Here is a 25,219-nt window from a genome sequence, read left to right on the forward strand (position 1 = left end):
AGGAGGCTATGGGGCTTTGAGTTAGTTCTTCAAGTGCTAAATTAAGCTTGGAGATCCTCTCCTGCTTTTCTTCAACTTCAGTCTTGACTGAGTCAATCTTTTTGTTGATTCTTTCCAATTCTTCCATACTTGTACCTAGTATTGTCAATGGAAAATGAGTTTTATCCTTAAAATCACTTAAGATGAAATGCAGGTTCTAGAATATCTTAGACAAGTAGCTTCCTATCGGAAGGACATTAACTCCTCCAAATCCAGTCTCACACACAGGAGGTAGTTTACTTAGAATGAGAAGCCAATGACTATCTCTGTTTAAGCCTTTCAAATGTCTAGCTCATTCCCATGACTGACTAAAGTACATTACTTTGTAGGAGCAAGTGTCATACTACTACAGTGACTATACATCAGTATGACAGGCCAAAACATCTCCTCTGTCCACAAGAAAAAAGTTAAAGCATTAGTTTTTCCTTCCTTTAGTGGGTGTCAACATTCTAAGTTTCCTATCTATAGAATGCTTCCAATGCAAAATAATTCGTCCTCCCCCCAACAATCATAAAACTCTAAGAATCAACAAATAGACAAAAATTCCAGAAACCAGGATAGTGACAAGACATACAGGCTGAAGTAATGTCTGTCCACAACACCCTGGCAGCTCCTTCCTAAATTTTAACTAGGGGAATCGCATCCTCTTCCCTCTATCCAAGATACACTCTCCCTTGTTAATTATGGGATAACTTACACACTTCTCCCTTCTCCCAAACGAGAAATTTCAGGTCTGAGATGTGGTCCAAATTATGCTTTTTAAACCTCTGGATTTATTTTAGATACTACGTACGTGCTTCCTCTTTACACAAAAGGCTTTCCTGACTCAATAGCCTTTCAAGTTACCATTCATTTTCTATTAAGAAATTAACTCGATTGAAAAACCACAACAATGTACTGGGAACGTGACATTTTGTTGGACGAGAAAGGAGGGGAGCAGGCACAAAGATGAGAATTATACTGGGCTCCAAACATAAACGATTGGATCTCATTTCTCTTTAATTTGGAAAGGGCAGTAAATGCTGGATAACCAGTTCAGAAATGCCTTTTGGTATCAGCCGGGTTTTAGTTGGTTGCAACGATTCGGGAAGGGCTGTTAAACAGTGTTTTGGGGGTACTACTGAAAAAACGTGATTGTACTTTCTCTCCGTGTTAGAAGCAAGTTAATTTTTTTATGTCACCAGTAGCTAGATTTCGAGGGTTCATTTCTATCGCTTTCTAACATTTCCACGCTTCCCACAGGCTACAGGTGCCCCGGCGCAGCTCCTTTTGATTAGCAATTACTCCGTGCCCCCACCGGCACTAACGAGGGCCTAGCTGCCAGTCCCCATTCTACCGCGTCAACGGGGGTCTCACCCCCACCACCCTTCACAAGAGCCCAGAAGACCCCTTACAATAATGCCACGTTGGGGGTGGGTGACAGGGAGAGAGGGTTAAGCCCATGCACGTGCACCTTACAACCAGCGAACTTTGTGCACGTCGTTCTGGGCGCCCTTCCGGGGTCCGCCGCTGCCAGGAGCCGGCGTGTGCTGGTCCTTGCCAGGAGACCGCGCGCCCACCGCGAGCTCCTGGCCGGCTGCTCCCCGCCCCGTCGGGGCGCGCGCGGGGCTACCCACGCGGAGCGCGGCCGGCGCCTGCCTTCTCTGCGTTACCGGGAGGTGGCGCCCGCTCCTGCCGGGGGTTAGAGAAGCTCTTGGGACCGCCTGCCCAGGCCACCCAGCTTCCCCAGCATCACGGAGACCCCGCCCACCCACGCCAGGGGTTCCGGAACTGCCTGCCCATCCGAAGGGCTCGCGAAAAACGCCCTTCCACGGGACCCCGTAGCGCGCTGTTCGGCACGCCTCGGGACACACCTGCCGCGGGAGGGGTGAAGAAAGCGGGAGGAAGGGCTAGGATGGAAGGCGCCTGATCCTGGCTGTGGGATGCTGACAAGATTCACTGGGGACACTGTGGAGCAACTTGGCTCTTAGGTCTCGGAAAGGGCTTGTTCTCTCGCCCATCACCGCCAGCCCACAGGCACTGACCTTGAGCTCCTGAGGTACTTAAGGTGGAAGAAAACACACAGCTGCAACATTACAACTCTAGGCGTAGGAGGCCAGAGTGTAAATTAAAGTGTCTCTTGAGGCTGCGTCAGGGGCAGGAGAGAAGAGGGCGTTTCTGAGTGGGGAAGGGCCGGTAGGCTAAAATGGAGCTGGTTTTATGTCATTTCAGGGAAAACAGGTCAGAGGTCAGAAGTGGACGAATGGGAAGATCTCTCCCCACCAGCCTGAGCAGTACGACCCTCTCTCCATTTCTAGACTGGGGGTGGGGGGGAAGACCATGGACACCACTAAGGACTGCCTGACATTCTTCATGTACTCCCTCCCCAGCTCTCGCAAAATACATTGTTTGCACGTTACAGTGGTACCTTCAATTTATGCCAACTGCCTGAGGATGAGAAGCCAGGGTTTAAAAATGCGGGTAACAACCTCTTTTGGCTATTTTAGGCATTTTAGCCAGAGTAAGGCTGTATTCATTAACTTTCTTTCCTTACAGTGTTATAGCGCTGGATACAAGTTATAGGATTCAAAAGTTATTCTTACACTATTTTCAATCAAAATTCTTGATACCTCCCAAGAATGGTTGGAGGGGAAACGTGGGAATAGTTGGTAATCAAACCTTCCCCAAGCCCACCTAACACTTTTCCCATGAGCCCTTTCTCACCCATGGACTCAACACGACTCCTTTGCATCTGGAGCACCTCGGAGCAGCTGCAAACACCTGCCTCACTCAGTTCCCTCCACGTCTCTGGGTGCCTGAACTGGCAGTACAAAGGCTGGCACTGACTCCCCGGGCTGACAAAAGGGCATGGAAAATGGCAAAGGTAACCAGCAGAGGGCAGCATGGGCTGCTGCTCAAGACCAGCCCCACTGACTCACTGTTGGCAGAGATCAGACAAAGGTGAGCATCTTTCCTGCTACCCGGTTCCCTCAAGGGTACCGTCTTATATAGTCCATCACTACTCAAAGGCGGAGCTTCATAGCTTTCCCAGCCAATGGTGAGTGACAGTAAGACTGGAGTCTGGGGAGAAAATGAGGAGTGAAGGACTCAGAATGGATGGTAGAGGAAGTGGCAGGTGATTGTGAAGTGTGTCTGTTCTCCATAGGGAAGAAGGAACATAGAGACCTAGGCGACAGGTAGGGAAAACAATTTCCCAAGAGCTGAAAGGACACCCGCGTTAAGGATCCTCATGCCTCTTGGATATGAGGCTAATCTTGCTCCTCATGTCCTTGACTTTTGCAAGTTTGACTGTTCACCATCATGGATTATGGAGAGAACCTATTTGGAAACACAGTGTAGCCGAAGATCTAGCAGTTGATCTTAGGCAAGGTATCTGACTTACCTGTTTTGGTTTCTTGATCTGTAAAATAAACTCACCTTTCACAGGGTAGTAGAATTCAGTGTGCTATAATGTAATACAGTGCCTAGCATAAAGTAGGCACTCAATAAATGAAAGTTATCGTTATGGTGAGAATTGAGGAGGGCGATGAAACCTGCCCTGAGTTCTTTTTCCCACATCCACACATCTCAACAGAAGACCTAGTGCATGTCCCTAAAATGCCTCCACTTGAAACTAATTCCTTTTTTAAAAAAATTAATTAATTAATTAATTTTATTAATTTGTTTTTTTAATTTAATTTTATTTTGTTGATATACAATGTGGTTGATTATTGTGGCCCATTACCAAAACCCCCCTCCATCCTTCCTATCCCCCCTCCCTCCCAGCAATGTCCTTTGTGTTTGCTAGTCATATCAACTTCAGGGAATTGCAATGGTTATGTCTTCTCCTCCCCACCCCCGTTTTTTGTGTGTGTGTGTGTGTGTGTGTGTGTGAATTTATTTATTTTTAGCTCCCACCAATAAGTGAGAACTTGGTGGTATTTCTCTTTCTCTGCCTGACTTGTTTCACTTAATATAATTCTCTCTAGGTCCATCCATGTCATTGCAAATGGCAGTATTTCATTCTTTTTTATAGCTGAGTAGCATTCCATTGTGTAGATATACCACATTTTCCATATCCACTCATCCGATGATGGATATTTGGGCTGGTTCCAACTCTTGGCTATTGTAAAGAGTGCTGCGATGAACATTGGAGAACAGGTATACCTTCGACTTGATGATTTCCATTCCTCTGGGTATATTCCCAGCAGTGGGATAGCTGGGTCGTAAGGTAGATCTATCTGCAATTGTTTGAGGAACCTCCATACCATTTTCCATAGAGGATGCACCATTTTGCAGTCCCACCAACAATGTATGAGAGTTCCTTTTTCTCCACAACCTCGCCAGCATTTATCATTCACGGTCTTTCGGATTTTAGCCATCCTCACTGGGGTTAGATGGTATCTCAGTGTGGTCTTGATTTGCATTTCCAAAACGCTGAGTGATGTTGAGCATTTTTTCATATGTCTGTTGGCCATTTGTATATCTTCCTTAGAGAAATGCCTATTTAGCCCTTTCGCCCATTTTTTAATTGGGTTGCTTGTTTTTTTTGTTGTAAAGTTGTTTGAGTTCCTTGTATATTCTGGGTATTAATCCTTTGTCAGATGTATATTTTGCAAATATTTTCTCCCACTCTGTTGGTTGTATTTTAACTCTGTTAATTGTTTCCTTTGCTGTGCAGAAGCTTTTTAGTTTGATATAATCCCATTTGTTTATTTTTCCTTTGGTTGCCTGTGCTTTTGTGGTCATATTCATGAAGTCTGTGTCCAGTCCTACTTCCTGAAGTGTTTCTCCTATGTTTTCTTGAAAAAGCTTTATTGTTTCAGGGGGTATATTTAATTCTTTAATCCATTTTGAGTTGATTTTAGTGTATGGTGAAAGGTATGGGTCTAGTTTCATTCTCCTGCATACTGATATCCAGTTCTCCCAGCACCATTTGCTAAACAGGCAGTCTCTTCCCCAGTGTATAGGCTTGGTGCCTTTGTCAAAGATCAGATGGCAGTAAGTGTGTGGGTTGATTTCTGGGTTCTCTATTCTATTCCATTGGTCAGTGTGTCTGTTTTTATGCCAGTACCTTACTGTTTTGGTTATTATAGCTTTGTAGTATAGCTTAAAGTCAGGTAGTGTTATGCCTCCAGCTTTATTTTTTTTGCTCAGCATTGCTTTGGCTATGCGTGGTCTTTTGTTACTCCATATAAATGTCTGGATAGTTCTTTCCATTTCTGATAAAAATGTCATTGGAATTTTGATGGGGATTGCATTGAATTTGTTTATCACTTTGGGTAGTATGGACATTTTCACAATGTTGATTCTTCCAATCCAAGAGCATGGGATATCTTTCCATCTTCTTGTATCCTCCCTAATTTCTCTCAGCAGTGGTTTGTAGTTCTCATTATAGAGATTTTTCACATCCTTGGTTAACTCAATTCCTAAGTATTTTATTTTTTTGGTGGCTATTGTAAATGGGAAAGCTTTCTTGATTTCCCTTTCTGCATGTTCACTATTGGACAATAGATATGCTACCGATTTTTGTGTGTTGATTTTGTATCCTGCTACTTTGCTGAAATCCTTTATCAACTCCAAGAGTTTTTTTGTAGAGGCTTTAGGTTGTTCGATTTATAGGATCATGTCATCTGCAAAGAGGGATAGTTTGACTTCATCTTTTCCAATCTGGATGCCCTTTATTTCCCTCTCTTTTCTGATTTCGCTGGCTAGTACTTACAATACTATCTTGAATAGGAGTGTTTGATTTTATTAATGTGGTGTATCACATTTATTAATGTGGTGTATCACATTTATTAATTTGTGTATGTTGAACCGACCTTGCATCCCTGAGATGAATCCCACTTGATCGTGGTGAATAATTTTATGTATGTGTTGCTGTATTCTGTTTGCTAGTATTTTAGTGAGGATTTTTGCATCTATATTCATCAATATAGATGTAGTTTTCTTTTTTGGTTGTATCTTTACCGGGTTTTGGTATCAGGATGATGTTTGCTTCGTACAATGAGTTTGGGAGATTTGCGTCTGTTTCAATCTTTTGGAATAGTTTGTAAAGAATCGGTGTCAATTCCTCTTTGAATGTTTGATAAAATTCTGCTGTGAATCCATCTGGTCCTGGGCTTTTCTTTGTTGGGAGCCTTCTGATAACAGCTTCAATCTCCTTTATTGCTATTGGTCTCTTCAAATTTTCTACGTCTTCCTGGTTCAGTTTTGGGAGCTTGTGTGTGTCCAGAAATTTATCCATTTCCTCCAGATTTTCAAATTTGTTGGCATGTCGTTGTTTATAGTAGTCTCGAATGATTCCTTATATTACAGATGAATCAGTTGGAATATCACCTTTTTCATTTCTAATTTTTGTTATTTGAATCTTCTCTCTTCTTTTTTTTGTTAGCCATGCTAATGGTTTGTCAATTTTATTTATCTTTTAAAAAAAACCAAGTTTTTGATTTATTGATCTTTTGTATTGTTTTTTGGGTTTCAATTTTATTGACTTCTGCTCTGATCTTAATGATTTCTTTCCGTCTGCTAACTTTAGGTTTGGATTGTTCTTGTTTTTCTAGTTCTTTAAGGTGAAGTGTTAGGTTGTTCACTTGCCATCTTTCCATTCTTCTGAAGTGAGCATTTAATATGATAAATTTCTCCCTTAATACTGCTTTTGCAGTATCCCACAGGTTATGGTATGATGTATCATTATTTTCATCAGTTTCAATAAATTTTGGGATTTCCTGCTTGATTTCTTCTTGGACCCATATGTCATTAAGTAGAATGCTATTTAATTTCCATGTGTTTGTATAGTTTCCAGATTTTCGTTATTATTGATTTCTAATTTTAATCCATTGTGGTCTGAGAAAATACGTGGGATACATCCAATTTTTTGAATTTGCTGAGACTTGATTTGTGACCTAATATGTGATGTATCCTGCCGAATGATCCATGTGCTGATGACAAGAATGAATATTCTGAGGTTCTTGAATGGAATATTCTGTAGATATCTGCCATTTCCAATTGGTCTAGAGTATTGTTTAGATCTTGTGTTTCTCTGCTGATTCTTTGCCTAGATGATGTGTCCAATATTGACAGTGGGGTATTCAGGTCCCCTTCTATTATGGTATTAGTGTCTATTTCCTTCTTTAGGTCTAACAGAGTTTGTTTTATAAATCTGGCTGCTACAACATTGGGTGCGTACGTATTTATGATTGTATGTCTTCTTGATGGATCAGTCCTTTTATCATTATGTAGTGTCCCTCATTGTCTCTTTTTATGGTTTTTAGTTTAAAGTCTATTTTGTCAGATATAAGAATAGCTACTCCAGCTCGTTTTTCTTTTCTGTTTGCATGGTAAATCTTTTTCCATCTTTTCACTCTTAGTCTATGTGAATCTTTATGGGTGAGGTGGGTCTCTTGTAGGCAGCATATAGTTGGGTCCTCCTTTTTGATCCAGTCAGCCAGTCTGTGTCTTTTGATTGGGGAATTTAAGCCTTTTACATTAAGAGTTGTTGTTGAAAAGTGTTGATTTAATCCTAGCATTTTATTGATTATTGTTTGGTTGTCTTAGGTGTCTTTTGTTCCTTACTTTCTGATTTACTGTTTGTTTTCTGTGTTTGTTGGTTTCTTGAGTTGTAGATAGCCTTTTTGTTTGTTTGTTTTCTCTTCATGAATGCCATTTTTATTATAATAGTGGGATTTGATTTTTCTTGGGTTTTTATGGCAGTGGTAGTTGTTTTTCAGGAACCAAACCCAGTAGTCCCTTGAGAATTTCTTGTAAGGGTGGTCATTTGGTGGTGAACTCCCACAGGTTTTGTTTGTCTGAGAAATATACTATTTGCCCTTCATTTTGGATGGATACCCTTGCCAGATAGAGTATTCTTGGCTGGCAATCACTGTCTTTTAGTATTTTGAATATATCATCGCATTCCTTTCTAGCTTTTAGGGTTTGTTATGAAAAGTCTGATGTTAGTCTGATTGGGGCTCCCTTATAGGTGATGTGATGCTTCTCTCTTGCAGCTTTTAAGATTCTCTCTTTTTCTTTGAGTTTTGCCAATTTGACTATAACATGTCTTGGAGAAGACCTTTTTGGGTTAAACACGTTTGGGGATCTTTGAGCTTGCTGGATCTGAAGATCTGTTATTTTTCCTATACCTGGGAAGTTTTCTGCCAGTAGTTTGTTGAGTATGTTTTCAATGCAATCTCCTTTTTCCTTCCCTTCTGGAATACCCATGACTTGGATATTTGAGCAATTAAGGTTGTCTGATATGTTTTTCAGATTTTCTTCAATGCCTTTGATTCTTTTCTCTTTCCTTTTTTTTTTTTTTTTTTTTTTGCCTGTGTTATTTCAAACAGCCCATCTTCAATTTCAGAGGTTCTCTCTTCAACTTCCACAAGCCTGCTGGTTAAACTCTTCGTTGTGTTTTTTATTTTGCTAAATAAATTCTTCAGTTTGGCAAGCTCTGCTACGTTTTTTTACAGGGCATTGATTTCCTTGTACATTTCTTCTTTCAGGTCCTGTATACTTTTCCTTGTTAGATCATGTTGTCTAGCTGAGTTTTCTTGTATCTCATTCAGTTTCCTTAGAATTATCACTCGAAATTCCTTGTCAGATATTTCAAGGGCTTCTTGTTCTATAGGATCTAGAGCTTGAGAGTTATTACCCTTTTGTGGTGTACTTTCTTGATTTTTTGTATTTCTGGTATCTTTTCTTTGATGTTTATTCATTGTGGCAGGGGGTTTCACAGTCCACAGTTTGACACTATTGTCTGACTAAGATGTTGCTGGGGTTGCCAATTTGGTATGGCTACCTCAGTGACTGCTCAGTTGGCCACTAGTGCCTTGCTTGTGTGGTTGCCTTGGGTCTTGAGCCTCTCCAGGGAGCCACCTCTCTGGTCAGCTTGGACTCGGCCGGGCTGCTGGGTCACGGGGTGATACCACAGGGTGTGTGTTCTCTGCTGAGCTTCCTCCTCCCTGGCTGGACGTCTCCCTGTTCTGTGTGCATTGGGCTGGGCTGCTGGGATGTGCAGAGGCACCGCAGGAGCTCACTAGAACATTAAATAGCAAAATAATCTCTGACACTGTAAGCAGAAAAATAAACTACAGTGAAAGGAAGCCTCCTACTTGTTAATCAAGTCCAACATGGATTGAAAGTGAGATTTCAAGTTTCTTCTTATCTCCATTTCCTTTCTGTTTAGCTTCTGAGTGGTGTCTTCAGGTAGATATTTGTCAGGATTAAAACAAATAACTGCAGAGCCTTATAATACTAAGGTCACAAGTTCAGATCCCTGTACTAGCCAGCTACTCAGATCTCCTGAATCAGCAGCTCTAGGGAGTGGGGCCCAGCAACGTGTATTTTACCAGGCTTCCTGAACAGTACTTATATTCCGCAAGGTTGGAGATTCCTGCTATAATGGAACATGTAAGACACCAGATTTTTGACCACAAGGAGCTCAGTCACATCCTTCCTGCACCTATCCACAGGATGGCCATCCTTCAAAGAAGTGGGGTTGGGTGGGGTGAACGTACAGCAGCTGTTCAAAATATAAATGGCCTCAAGGTATTCCTATATGGAAAATCTAGTATGTGATCATACCAGCAGTTAGTCCAAAGGATTTTCAGCAGAGTCTAGACAAGTTTCCATAAAAGCATCCTAGAAAGCTGTAAGGAAGTGTAGCAGATTGAATTATGTCCCCCCCAAACTCCCTGAAGCTTGAATTGTGTTTCCCACGTTTATGTATTGGAAACTAATTCCTAAAAAGGAAACATTATCCCTCTTCCATTTGTTTTCTTTATAAATTGAAATACTCTGGGTATGGACAGCCTCAAGTCACTAATAAGCTTGGATTAGTCTTTGAGATGCTTTGTTTTTCTTCTAATAGAGCATAATGATCCCAGATGCCTGCGAAAGAAGGGTGTTCAACTCTAAAAGACTTGTGGGTTTATGAATCCCCCTCTAGGAAATTACCCTCTGGGATTCCCTCTTCCTTCTCTTCTTCTGGAACACCATGGCATCTCAAGTGATATGGATACTTTAGAAATGAAAAAAAAAAACTTTTTTTTTTTTTTTTTTTTTTACCATTTGTCCTATGAGAGCAGTTCTGAAGACTTTTAAACAATTCAAGGATGCTAGGAGTTTCTACCACTAATTTAGTTTTCTCTCTTGGTGATACAACTGTTTTGCCAATAAAACATGAACAGATGTGCTCTTTTTGCTTTTATGGTGGTGGTGGTGGTGGTAGGTGCATAGGTAATAGTGAGTACTCCCAAAGTCCTCCAAGTGCCCTTGCATAAGGTAAATATCTAAATGTTCTCATTTAAAAGTGAGCCAACCCACAGTGAATACTTTTCAGAAGTCACTCTCCAGGACCATTTTTACTTGATGAATTTTCTACACCTTAGATTATTTCTTTGTATATTTTCTGTTAAATAAATTTTTATAACTTTATTGAATATGTCCTTCTTTTAAGACACCAGAATATTTAAATCTCAGCAGAGTTTCAAAATCATATAAGACAGAAAGATCTTTTGTTTTTTATTACAAAAGAATTAAAATGATCTATTCATCAGTTTTCATTTTGTTACTCGGTTCCTCATAGTTAAGTAAGCCTGACTCATAGTTCATGACTACATCCTCATCTGAGCCTGTGGAAGTCATATCCACCATAGTTTTAGATTTTGATGTTCTGGTGCCTGATTTTCTCATATCTGAAGAACTGGTGCCCCAAAATGTGCTGCTTTCTGCACTCTTGGAAAAAGAAGTATCTGATACACCTTCTGATGGATGAAAATAAGAAAGAGTTGCCAGTTCTGGGTTGACAGAGTAGTCACTGTCACAACGTTTATTACTGAAAAGAAAAGAAAATATATCAAGAAATTGTTTTCAGTTGTGAACATTAGTAACTCAACCTAGAAAAGCATTCACAAAAATTAAAACATATGAATTCTGTCCAACATATTAGTTACTTAGTAATGTTATATAAGTGATATATCATTTTTATTCATTGTCATTATTTTTAATAATTGTGTAAGTGAAGCATATTTCAAACCTCAAGACTAGAATTTAGAAATCAATTTACTGAAACAGTAAAAGTTGCCTGATTAAAGTTTAATAAGAAAATTGTACAGTGAAATTGAATAGGGGAAAGAAATACCTAGGGTCACAGTTTTAATGGACCAGAGAAATACACCATGCATCAAAAACACCACCATTGAAAGAACAGAAATAATGATAATTGTGAACATTAAACAATTGTTAGGATTTTTGAAGTAATTTGTTACATGGTATGGAAAATTTTAAACAATTATCTCAATCAGGCTTGAGTTGAATTTAATATTTTTATAAGAATAAATGGACAGGCCCCAAGGTTTAAATGTGGCAGAGAGGTTTGCTGGTGTTTTTTGAAGGTCTCAAGGCTTGCTTGAGTGCAAAATGTTAGATCCGAAGCAGATGTGCTACTTAGAACATAATATATAGCCCTTTTGTTCCAAGGCTATCCAAAGAATCAACGTATCTAGATTGTCTATATCCTTTCCAGTTGATTAGGGTTATATCTATCTCTAGATGACTATTTAAAATATTGGGGAAAGTTCAAGTAGGATATTCTCTGAGAGACAGTCCCATGATCCTTCTGAATAGAGGAAATGGAGTCAAACTGGAAACCTTATAAATTTGGGGGTCACATTTTCCTAATGATGTACTAAAGAGAGGAGGGGCAGAGCTTGACAGCATGCATCAGTTATAAAGACCGCAGAGGTCTGCACACTTACTTCAGCTGCTTCAGTTTGTGCAGTGTGACACAACAGAATACCAGGAGGGTGACAAAAAGGATGAAGGTCATCAAGGCGATGCCCAGCATTAATTTGTACTTGAGGTCCTCTAGCTCTGACAGGTCTTTGTTTGTTGGGTTCACATCAGAGCCTGAGAGAAAAGAAAGAAAATGCAATGGAAGTAGGAACTGTGTTTGGTCTGTTTTCCTGGAGGAGTAAGAATTGCAAAGCAGCTGCAGAGAAGCCCTCAGCCATCTGGAGTATTCACTGCTCCCCACCCCTACATCCAGCCATGCAAGTCCTCTGAACTTTTCCCTTTAACCTTCACATCAATCCTGGAGCAGCTGTCTTTAGCTCTATTTCACAGGATCACAGAAGTTTATGAATTCGCCCATGGCACATAGCTAGTAAGTGTAAAATCTGGTTTCAGCCCAGGCTGCCAGATGCCAAAATGAAGCAGACTTCCTCCCTGACTTTAGAAGAAACCAGTTTAAGTAATTTATCATCTCTGAGGAGATTACTAATAGAAACAATTAATTTACACACAAGGGAGGAGTCCTTCAGGAGGGAAAGGTGCATGTTCTACTGTTGGGGCACACACTAATTTTTCTTTTATGCTAAAAGGATGAAATATTAGATACTCTCTCCATGAGGCTTGTGAACTGAGTTTGCCATTTTATTACCAAGAAGATTAAACCTAGTGTACTTGATATTACAAAAAGAAATGAAAACACCTTATTTAACTTTCTAAAGTAAGTCAAGTAATAAAATCATGTCCGGATCCAGAGATAGCAAGAGTCTTTTTACTAAATCTATTAATGAGAATATATCTTTACTGCCAAATATTACATTTTCCTGGATATACATCTTTCTTAAACATTTACTTAATGATGACTTCAGATGACCATTTTGTTATTTCTCTCCTTTGTCCCAGCTCTCTTCCTCCTCTCAGCTCTCCCTGGCCCCAACCCAAAAGTTCCAAAGGTTTTCACTATGCTTTAGGTACTAATGTCTAGGTAATAGGCAATGACAAACTTCCATGTCCATATTCTCTTATTTTTTAGAATTGTAATTGTCAAAGTCTGACCTTAGACCAAGTGGAGTGAAATGTGTGCATTTGTCAATGACTGTTATCTGGCTTGGAGGCTGATTATTTTGGGAATAACCAAATTATGTTGAAATGGACTGTGCTCCTGAATTCCTTTTCTACCTCCTGAAAGGGTTTTTACAAAGAGGTGTGCTCATAATACATTTTATCAAGGTGATGGTCAAAACTATAGAAAGGTTTGAAATTCCTAATCACTGCAAGTTATAGAAAAGCTATTTGCAAGCTTGGGCAGGTTTTCTTTGTAAGCCTCAGTTTCCTCATCCATAAATGAAGGTAATACCAACTTGATGGACTTGCTATGAGGACTGATGTAATATATCTAAACCACCTGGCTTGTAGTATGTGCTCAGTAAATGATAATCAAGCTCAATTTAATCACTTAAATATTAAATAAGAGAAAAGACAAAGTATTTCTAAAATGACCCAGTATTTGTTATTCCTGTATAATTCTTCTTAGTTTAAGACTTACTTCATTTTCTTGAAGCACTACAAGGCAAATTACTATATTTGTCAAATAATGCAGTGCAGAACCGAAGTGGCAAGTTTTAGCTATATCACCAGAAGCTATTTTTCAATCATTTATTTGTAGGACAGAGATTTGGGGGAAAATTAACATATTGCCTTGCCATGAAATTTTCCATTCAAATCAAGAGTTCTTTTACTCTTATAAATTAAACCATTAATAAAAACTACTGTATTCAGCAACAGGAACTCACATTCATTGCTGGTGGGAATGCAAAATGGTACAACAACTTTGGAATACAGTTTGGTAGCTTCTCACAAAGCTAAACATAGTCCTACCATATGATCCAGCAAATAGCACTCCTAGGTATTTGCCCAAATGAGTTGAAAACTTATGTACACAAAAACCCTGCACACAAATGTTTATAGCAACTTTATTCATAATCACCCAAAATTCAAGCAACCAAGATTTCCTTCAATAGGTGAATAAACTGGGGTACATACATACAAGGGGATATTAGTGATAAAGATAAATGAGCTATCGAGCCACAAAAAGAAATCTTAAATGCATATTGCTGAGTAAAAGAAGCCAGTCTGAAAAGACTACATACTGTATAATTTCAACTATATGACATTCTGGAAAAGGCAAAACTATAGAGACAGTAAAAAGATCAGTGGTTGCCAGGGGCTCGGGGAGAGAGGATGGATGAATGAATTGGTGAGCACAGAGGGGATTTTAGGGGAGCGAAACTTTTGTGTGATAGTGTGACAGTGGATACATGACATGCATTTGTCAAAACCCAGAGAACTACAACACAGTGAACTCTAATGTAAACTACTGACTTTAGTTAATAATAATGTATCAATATTGGTTAATAAGTTATAACAAACGTGCCACACCAATGCAAGGTGTTAATAATAGGGGATGCTGGGGATGAGGAGTGGGATGTGAGAACTGTATACTTTCTGCTAAATTTTTTTTTAAACCTGACACTGCTCTAAAACTAAAGTCTACTGAAAAAAAAATCTGCATTTTATGTACCATTCACTTGCCCACTCCTACATTTGGTTTACCTGTTTCTGGAATAGAAGCTACAAAACAGGAAGCTGGTAATGGTCATTTGCAAAGTGGCAACTGGAGCAGAATGCTTAGGAACTGTAATTCTCCTAAAACAGTAAACATCCTCTCGGATATGATGTTAGCCCATAATACCCTCTCACATGCACTACACCTTACTAGGGAAAATAGTATCACCAAGCAGACACTAAAATGTGTGCAAGTATGAATGTATCTATTAATTGAAGTACATTGTTCTTACTTGGAATTGGTTGAAATAATTGATCTTTATCGTCCACGCTCATCGTTGTTACACTTATAGCTGTTAAAAAAATAAATTGGTGTTACGGTAATCAGCATTTACTTACTAGAATTATTGCATGTGTATATATGTGTGTGTGTATAATATGTACAATCTGTTCTCATTATTCATGGTAGTTATGTTCTATAAAGTCATGGTAAACACTGAATTAGCAAATACTGAACTGCTGCTCCTAGGGTAAATACAGGACTAGATTCCTGCAAGTCTGGTCGCAGCATTTTCCTCAACTGATCAATACATACCCTTGTTTTATGTGTGTTTCTGTTTAAAGATACTTTATTCAATATATATTGTTGGTTTATTGACATCAAACTCATAGTGAACAGCACTATAACTCATGTCTAAACAAAGCCTATCTAACAAACGCATTTTCTCCATCAGGCACATCAAATCCTTCTTGCAATGAGGGACACTAGACAGCAATTTAACACTGCAGTCAGGGGCCATTTTAAAGAGCAACAAAAAGCACGAAATGCAAAAAATGTGGCTCTAAATGGACTGCAAAAATGACACTCATTTACAGTACAAGAGCTGAAAAAAGAGCTGAACGTTGCTTTGTTCTAACTCAGCTGGGAATGTGTGTGTCAGGCAACTAAAATTTTTCAAAGCTCTGCCGATGTCCCAAATGACAGTCTAGGTGCTGCCAAGTATTATTTTGGGTTGATAAGGAAATATTAGAGAGTAGGTGATACAGAATACAAATACAGAATATGCAAATAATGAGGACTGACTGAATGTAGTATGTATCTCACATTCATATGCATGCATATATATCTTTGTGGTACATGCATTACATTTATACATATGTACATACATTTATACCTGCATGCATATAGATATGTATATTGTACACGCATGCATAAATATGGCATATGCATTACTTTTATGCAAGCATATATTTTGATATATACTTTGCATTTATACATGCATCTCCATGTGCTTACATGTACACTGCCTTAAATGCAAAGGACTCTGTTGGGCAAGAACCTTGTTTAAATGTTTTAATCATGAATAAATTGAATGGCTAGATTTTAACATTTGTGGGAGAATAAATTTTGGGGGGAGGAGAATCAGAAAATGTGTGACACTTTATCACCTTTTTGGGTTTGTTTTGTATTTGCTATTACATGTGGCAGCAAACTGTTGACTTATCAACTTTTAGTATTAGAAGGATTTAGACTGATATTGGCTTTCTTACATAAGATTTTACAAAATCAAAACATTTCCCCAGCTACCGAACTGTATGAATTTACCTTTAGCTAACATTGTCCAAAATGCAGGCACATTTGGGGTTGTTTCTGTTTAAACAAGCAAAAGAACACAAGATAACAAAATAAGGTAATTTGGCTTCAGTAACATTCACTCATTAGTTTAGTCATTTAGCAGTTCTACCTTGAGTCCCTATCATGTGCCAAGCCCTGTAGCTGACACTGAAGGTATAGAAGTAAACAAGGCACAGGCCTTATGCTCAAGGAACCCACCCTTAATTCTGGAGGCAGACAAAAATCATGGTTGATTATGTTGCAGGATAATAAAGGCTTTAAAAGAAATGCACAGATGGTATACACCAGGCCTAATTCAGCTTGCGAAGGCTAGGAACCCTTCAAAGGGGAGATAATTCTCCAATATGGGCTTAGACGGCTAGGAATTGTTGGCCAGGCAAGCAAGGGGAGGGGCGGTCATTCCAGCTGTGAGCAGACATGGAGTCACAAGCAGGTTCAGTAAGCTGTGGGAGCTTCAGGCAGTCTGGAGAGAAGAACATGGATGGGGAATGTGACCAGACGGGAGGCTGCCAAGTTTTCAGTGGCCAGATCATTTCGGGCTTGAATGCTTGGTTGAGAAGTTAGAATAATGACCCCACCCCTAGCAGTAAATTACTAAAAATATTTAAGAAGGAGGATCCCAGGATGATCAGGTTTCCATTTTTAAACGTACCAAAAAAGTAGATGTTTGGTTTGTTTTAGTAGTATTAAAGGTGCGAACTAATTCAGAATAATCATATTAGACACATACTTGGATTGCATGAGCTGAAGAAAATAGGGTTTCATGTAATGACAGGGAAGTATCCATTGTCTTCAATTAGACCACTCATTCAAGACCTTAGAGGAGAGCCATCCTGGATTGTGATGGTTTCACAAATATTTCATGGGGAACAATATTCTTGGTAGGAAAGTAAAATGGTGATTTTGATTTTGCAGCTTCCCACTCCCAACCCCACATCCCAATAATCTTAGCAAACACTAATAATTGATTCTAACCAGAGATAAGTTTATTCCTCAAGCAAGTAGTAATTTTTACATAATTATCAGAATATATTTAAAATATATTCTGTGTATTTATATAAATTTAAGCTTACATTTATATTTATATAAATTTATTTTAATTTTTAAATATAGGTAATATAAATGTAATGCATTTTAATAAAATAAAATTATATTTCTAAAAAAGCTTACTCCTTCTCCCTTGTCAGGTGCATATGAAAATTGACTTAGACATTCACCGTTTAAAAGATTTTAGAGTGACTTTAAAATGTAGCAGTATAAATTCTTTTAAGCATGCTATTACTTTATGTAAAACTTAAATTTTTAAGTCACATAATGATATGCTCCAGGTATTAATACAGTGCAGTAATTTTAATACTTTGAGTATTTTTATGAGGGGGCTCTTCAGAAGATTTCGCTTCATTTGCTGAAGTTGCATTGATGATTTTATCTAGGAAAAGGGATAAAGAATTATCAGCATGTAAATATATTGACTAAACATCTGTGATTAGGCATCTTTTTAAGCTAAAAATGGAACAAAGGAAAGGAGAGAGAAGAAAGAGAAAGACATTGACATTTTCCTGAAATAACTTAAAGAAGGGAGAAAGAATAAGGCATCGAAGCATAAATTTTTTGTGATAATGGGTTACCTGAGGTGGGATTAATATGCCTATAATTTTTGAAAGAGAGGAAAAGCAGGGAACATGTGACCGCAAGCTTCCTTTAGAGGTAAGGAAAATGCAGTGGATGAGATTGTTGGTTTCCAATGGTCGTGAAATGATATTCTCAGTCCAGGGCAACTTGGGTGCTGATCAGCATAACAATGACAGTAAAGACGGAGGCAACACGAGTGTCCTTGTCAATTAGAAACAGTTCTGGGTATAAAGATTTTGGACTACAAGGATTTTCAGCCCTATATCTCAGTCTTTGCTGTGTTGTCCATTTGAAGGGATGTTGCTAAGAGAGAGGGAACAATTGTGACTGCAGGGCTATTTTCCCCCATGTAGATGGCCCTTTCAGTTAACTTTGCTTAATCCAGGAGTCACTAAAGTTCCACATGGAGTACAGGCCGCCCTACCACAGGAGGAGTTCTACAGAGAGGCAGAATGAATTCAGACTGAGCCTACAGACGCATTACATGTATCTTGCTGACAAGAAAGGATGGGAAAGGGAATCCTTTACTGAGAGTTGACATTAATTCAGGCAGGACTCCAAAAACTGGTAAATAATCCTTAAAGTCTCTATGCAACCCTTATACTCTACTTTGGAGAAAAGCATCTGGATTGCCTCAGCTTATCCCCCTTGCCCTTAGAGTTCTAGGGACTAAAGCAATCAATCTCTAGTCAAAATTATCCTGAAGAGCCCCCTTTCATTGAAGGGCTTGCTTCTCCAGAATGTTTTCACCAGGTCAGAACTCCATGTAGAATGGCAGGAATTTCTGGTCCCAATCCAACTGTCTTTGAAAATCCTCTGGGGACCTGAATTATGGGAATAGAATTCAGGGTTTTGGACTCTCATCTGTGGATTCTGTGTTCCTCAATAAGCCATGTCCTAAGGGAATTTAGGATATGGGTTACTGAGAACCCATATGGGTTGTGAAGAACTTGGTCTGCTTAAGAGTTGGCTTTCCCTGTCTTGTCTCAAACAACTCAAGATGTTGTTTGCTGTGCACAAGCAAGATTTCCATGAGTGACTTATCTAATTAATGTATGCCCTTGAAATGTCACCTCTCATTCAAACCCCAAAGTTTGAATTGGCTCAAAATATTCCATTATTGTCAAATACCTTTATTAATATTTGGGCATTATTGAGTCTGGCTTTTCCCAATATTGTAATTGCCATAGCCAGAAACATTCTCCCCTGTTTAAAGCTGAAGGCAAAAAACAGAACAGAATAAAAATGTGGGTTTAAGAAAGATGTATAATTTCCTAGAATCCTAAATTTAGTTTTTATTTAATTTTTCTTTACATGCAAACCAAAAATGTAAGAATCTCCCTGCCTCTGAAATGACCAGTGCAATGGATGTGGAGCTTCCAGGGTCTTGGTGTGGGAAAAAGGGTGAGGAAAAACCCAGGGGGCGACCGACAACTTACAGCTGGATCCCAGAGTCATAGAATGTGCTTTACAGGAAAAAATATAGTCTTGTTTAGGAGTAAGACTTCTTTCCTACCCAACACTCTCTAGCACTGTTTTGAAATCCTGCTTTAAGGGCTTTTACATGTGCAATGATGCCTTTCAGTACTCACAGTTTCTTAGAGCAAAATTTATATCAGTGGTTGCTCTCACGGATATTTCAGAGGCAGTACCATTTGGATTTTCTGTTGTGATCACATCTAAAAACATAAAATCAAAAGCCTTTAGAATTAGCCAAGCCACTTCTTGTTTCCTCATATTTTTCCTCATCTGACTTTTTTCCCTCAAAACATATGAACTAAGTCCATAAAAAGAATAATAAAAAATATTTGTCATTTTTCATCTACAAAATTTGAAACTAGGGCAAGGGTCAAATCTAAAATTCACAAGGAAAAAAGCCAAAGTAGTATCCTTATGCTAAATGACTCTTTCCAAGAGGCAATTATTGAGGAAATTCATGAAAAAAAAAAATCTGTAAGTGCATAACAGATGCCAAAGTAGATTTGTAGATGGGCAATATTATCACTGTTTATATTGACATTATCAAAAAATCAGATATTCATTTGTTCTTGAACCTCCTGTTAGACTATGGAGCACTCCAACTTAGGAAGTGTATAGTTCAGTAACAATCAAGGTCTCCCATATATACTGACATTTACATATACGTATAAATAATTCTGCTCTTGAGAGTAATCAGTAGGACACAGGTATTGATATTCAATGCTGTATCCCACAGATATGTACAATCAATTATGTTTCAATAAAAATAATAATAAAAAAAAGAATGTGGAAAAAATAAAATAAAAAAGAGTCACCAGTGGGGTTGGTTATAATTCAAAACTAATGGACATATTCACACAACCCAGGGGTCAAAGTAAATTGGAGCAAGATGACAGACTGAATATACACACATGTCCTCTCTCCAAAATCTCAAGAAATGACAGAAAATGTATACACACATAAATGTGTGTGTATGTATTTAATATGTACATATTTATTCATTTCCTTCAGCACACACACATATAAAAAAAATAGCACCATTAAGTATTCATCACTTTTGAGGAATTTCTGAGATAGATTGATGGAAAAAAAAAATCACAGCTGAACATTCATGTTGTGAGCTGTGAAAATATAGAAATTAAAACACTGATATTTTCCTATGAACAAACAGATCAAAATAACAATAAAAAGCATAGCAATTGACCCAATTGCATATGAGAATTTAAATTATATTAAATGAGAATTTCACACCAGTAGAGAATCTGTGTTAGACAATCGACTACCCTCCTTGAAAAATATAATGTCTTATCCTTCATGCCGTGCACAAAAATAATTGAATTTAAGACGAGTTAAAAACAAAAATATAAAATTATTAGAAAAAATTAGGAAAATCATTTAATATCTTGTATTGGATAAGGCCTGTCTAAGCAAGACACAAAATGCAGAAATTATAAAGACATTAATCAACAGAATTGATTTTATAAAACTTGACATTTTCTCTATAATACTTAATACTTAAAACAGGTTTAAAGGTAAGCAACAACCTGGGAGAAAATGCTTAACTTTTACCATAGGAAAAAGATTAATATACTATTTAAAACAAAGAGCCCTTTTTAATGGAAATATGAATGTAAATGAAAATACAACCTAATAGAAAAGTGGACAAAGATATGAACAGGCAAGGCACAGAAATGGAAACAAAAACACCCAACAAATATATGGAAAAATACTTCACAAGTAATGAGAGTGCAAATTTAAAAAGCAATGACAATTTATTATATTCACAAAATACTATGATTAATGATATTCATTGTGGGTGAGGTTGTGGAGCATTATTGGGAGGTGTAAATTAGTCATACTTTTTTAGGGGGTAATTTGGTGGTGCTTACTAACATTTTAAAAGATTTACTCTTGATTCAACAATTTCAGCATTTGGTATTTCTCCAAAGAGAGATACACCCAAATGTGTAGAGAAGAAGAATGCACAAAGGAAAAAACGCACATAATCTAAATGTTCTCTAACACGACGACAGACACATTATAGAAGATCATTTTATGGAATACTACATATCCATTGAAAACAATGAGGCAGATGTGAAAAGAGCCACAGAGTTATCACACCAGAAAACAATTTATAGAACAATTCTTTAGTATGATCCTATCTACACTATGTGTGTGTGGAGGAGGAGGGGGAGGCATGTATAAAATGAAGAGATTTTTTTCTTTACTCAAAGTACTTATCAGTCCACCCCTCCTGCCTCAGCTTCCTGGTAACTACGAAAGCTCTCTGAGCATCAGGAATTTCTTTCACCTACAAAAGGGGGATATTGATTCGCTAAAGAAAAAATAATAATACAACTTATGCATAATTTTCAAAGCACTTGAGAGTATATATATCTTTATTGTTTTTCTATTTTTCTTTGATTAATGTTAATAAAGATTCCAGGAAAATTAAATTAAACCCTGATGTTTTAGTTTTAATCAGAGTTTCTTATGAACTTTTCACTATTTAGAAAGGTACACCTTATAACGACATGGAAAGGAAGCCCATATGAGGAATAGTGAGTTATAAACTGAATTTTAATAGATCTGCCAAGCATCCAGAAGTGACTTTGCTATAGGTTGAATTGTGTCCATTTAAAAAAGATATGTTGAAGTTCTAATTCTGTGTACCTCAGAATGTGACCTTATTTGGAAATAGGGTCATTGAACATGTAATTAAGATGGAGTCATACTGGAGTAGTGTGGGCTCCTAATCCGCTATGACTGGTATTCTTGCAAGAAGAGGGAAATTTGGACACAGATACAGAGAGAGGTCATGTGAAGAGGAAGGCAGGGACTGGAGTGATGTTGCCACTAGCCGAGGAACACCTGGGTCTACCAGAAGCTGGAAGACCCAAGGAAGCGTCCTCCCCCAGTGGCTGTAGCGAGAGCCTTTACTTGATTGACCAGTACTGCTTTCAGATATCCATCCCCCAGAACTGTGAGAAAAAAGTTTCTGTCATTCTGAGCCACCCAGTTGTGGTCCTCTGTTTCAGCACCCTTCAGAAACTTACACACATCTCTGAATACATTTTGGTTACCTCACCATTGAATGAGGTCAGTTGTTACTAATGTTGAGTAAATAGCCACAGTGCCACAGTGAACAGTGGCAGTTACAATCAGTCGCCAAGAGAACCTTGTTAAACATAACATCTCATGAAAAAAGTTGTATGAAACAATTTTACACACTGAGAAGTCTATACTGAGAACTGGAATTTAGAAAGTAGAAAATAAAATGATTATGGGAATTCAAAAAAGAGTTAAGATAAATCAAGCCAATATAATCAGCTTTTGTACACATACTGCTATTAACTTTAAAGACTTACATTGTTTTGTGTCTTTATAATAATGGTCACTTTTCCCATTAGCAGGAGCTTTTTCGTGAGAATCATCCCTATACATTTCTTCTTCCACTCTATTTTCTTCATTTAAAGGCGTCACATCAGGTAATGCTGAAAAAAGTATGACATATGACATCATGGATCAGAAATATGTTGATTTTTTTTTTTTTTTACTACTTTCTCCTTCTAACTGCATTTTTTTTTTCATGGAGAATTTGAGGCAGAGATTTAAAAATCTAAATTATACCACATTTCTGACAATGAACTTTATGTCATCTGTAGAAAACTGCCACATACCAATTTTCCATGATTATGGGTCATCCTTCTTATTGAATATTTCTGTGACATACTCACCTTCAATAGTAGGCTTCGTAATGTTAATCTCTGAGGAAAAAACTCCAGATACAAAAACAAACAATATAAAATTCATTGGGAAATTGATGTGTGTTTTATCCAGTAATCTACTGTGTTTCCTCAGAGGTCCTTTCTGTGGCCAAGCAGGTCCTATGACTGACCAGGACATTATGATATCACTGCCCACTGGGGGTCAGAATGCTGGGGGGGAGTTCCTGAGAGCTTTGTGACTCAGTCTGAAGTCTATCTTCAGTACTATGATGGCTTTTAGGTTTTTAACATAAATCATTACAAGATTTTCTTTGAAAGTTTTCATGAAAGAGTGTTGATGAATGGCTTTTGGATTTTAAAGAACCATTAACAGTACTGATAATAAAATGAGAACAAACATTTTTGGTTTTCAAAGCATTACAATATTATATGTTCTTTTGGATAATTGCAACCAAGATATCTGTTAAAAACTAGTCAGTGAAACCAAGATTCAATTCAAATGCCCTTCAAGTTCTGGTTCATGAACTATCTTAACTATAATCTTTAGGAAAAGTTGAAACTCATCATTTTTTTATTCTAAGACCTATTTCCTTTATAAAATATAAAGTACTTGTTGTGCTTAAAACATTTTCAACAATGACACTTTTACTTCACATACAGATTGAGAAAATGATCTCATATTTAGTTGGTCAGAAGAAGGCTTAGATATAGATAATATCATCCTGTATTATTTATATAAAAACTCAAGTAGTAAGCAATAAAGACAAGAAATGAAATGGACAATATTTCTCTTCATGATATTAACTTCCCTCCCTCATTATGAACTGTCTTTATTGTGGATGGTAGCCTCTCGACATTAGAGAACACACATCATCAAAATGAGGAAGCATCAGAAAAAACAAAGTTTTTAATGACTTTAAAAGGACTTGAAGGTTTTTTCAGTATAATGAAGGCTTACAAATTAAGTCCAACCTGTGGTTCTCTACTGAACATGCCTGGTGCACTCTAGAGTAGACTCACCAGGAGTCTAATTGCATAAGAGGATGAGGGAAGCAGAGGGGACTTATCATTAGGGAAAGACGGTCAGGCAAGCAAGGGCCAGGACCAAAGCCTTAGTCACCCAAAGGGAGGTGGTGCTGTGTATAGCACTGTTTTTCTTCCAGACACTTAGCCCACTGTCATGCAGAAGCTTGGAGGTGGAACAGAGCTGTGAGTGAAGAGCTGGCAGGACTCTGGAGACTTTCACTTTGGCATCTCTCTAAGAGGGTGCAACAAAGAACAGGAGAGAAACCTGAAGCGAGCATGCCTTACGTTGCTGTGAACCATCACAGCTTTGGATGATGTGGTTCAGCCATGATGAATCTTGGCAGAAGACAGAAGTCCCCAGGGGCAGGGATGGCACCTAGTGGAATCACCAGTCATACCCGGTGATAAGCAGCAGCCAGAGCCAGGTGTAGAAACGTGCTACTGTACAGCCCAAATCTGGTGCAATGAGTGGCACTTAACAGGTGCTTGATAAATGAGGAAATAAAACACTTTATCTAGCTCAGGAAGCGCTTAAGTGCCAAAAGTCCACTCAGCATTTTCTAATGACACAAATAGAATTTTCTTTGTTATTTTATCATATGTCTTCGCTCTGCTGAGTCCTCCTTTATTTCTTTTATTTTCTGATGTGACAAATACTCTCCACAGATGTTATGGGTTAAATAGATGTTATGGGTTATGTTACCACCCCCCCAAATTTCAGATGTTGAAGTTCTAACCCCCTTTACCTCAAAAAGTGGTGATGTTTGGAGGTAGGGGTCTTGCAGATACAATTGATTAAGATGAGGTCATACTGGAGTAGGATGGGGCCCCTAATATGATATGACTGGTGCTCTTTTAAAAAGGGGAAGATTTGGACACAGATACACGTGAGAGAACGCCACATGAAGATGATGGCAGAGATCACAGTGATGCAGCAAAAGCCAAGGAGTATCAGAGATAGCCAGCAGCCCCCAGAAGCTGGGAGACGGGCATGGACCTTATTCTCCCTATAGCCCTCAGAAGGAACCAACCCTGCTGATGCCTTGATCTAGGACTAACATCCAGAACTGCGAGACAATGTATTTCTATTGTTTAAGACACTCAGCCTGGGGCACTCTGTTATAGCAGCCCTAGCAAATTTATGCAATAGACAAATCCTCTGGGTTTTTGGGAAGAGATTATGGAAATCAAACTTGAATGTGTCCCCTCTGCAGGTCATAATTTTGAGCTATAATTAGCCCTCCCACACATATATTCTGTTACTCAATATAGCAGAAACTTTTTATATATTAATTTTCTGTATATTAAACCACATTTTAAGACTTTAAAGAACACCCTAAGAAGGATC

General features: G+C 38.2%; 1 protein-coding gene across 1 annotated transcript; it reads right to left on the minus strand.

Annotated features, from left to right (window-relative positions):
- Window positions 1-1,493: 1,493 nt before the first annotated feature.
- On the minus strand, window positions 1,494-22,930 carry EQTN (equatorin). The gene is given in 9 exon segments (XM_063080432.1): window positions 1,494-1,892; window positions 1,986-2,080; window positions 10,590-10,852; window positions 11,775-11,925; window positions 14,664-14,723; window positions 15,977-16,021; window positions 19,231-19,317; window positions 22,486-22,611; window positions 22,855-22,930. Coding segments are annotated over 9 exon segments (1,302 nt in total).
- Window positions 22,931-25,219: the final 2,289 nt, after the last annotated feature.

This window comes from Cynocephalus volans, chromosome 16 (assembly GCF_027409185.1).
Source record: "Cynocephalus volans isolate mCynVol1 chromosome 16, mCynVol1.pri, whole genome shotgun sequence".
Lineage (NCBI taxonomy): Eukaryota > Metazoa > Chordata > Mammalia > Dermoptera > Cynocephalidae > Cynocephalus > Cynocephalus volans.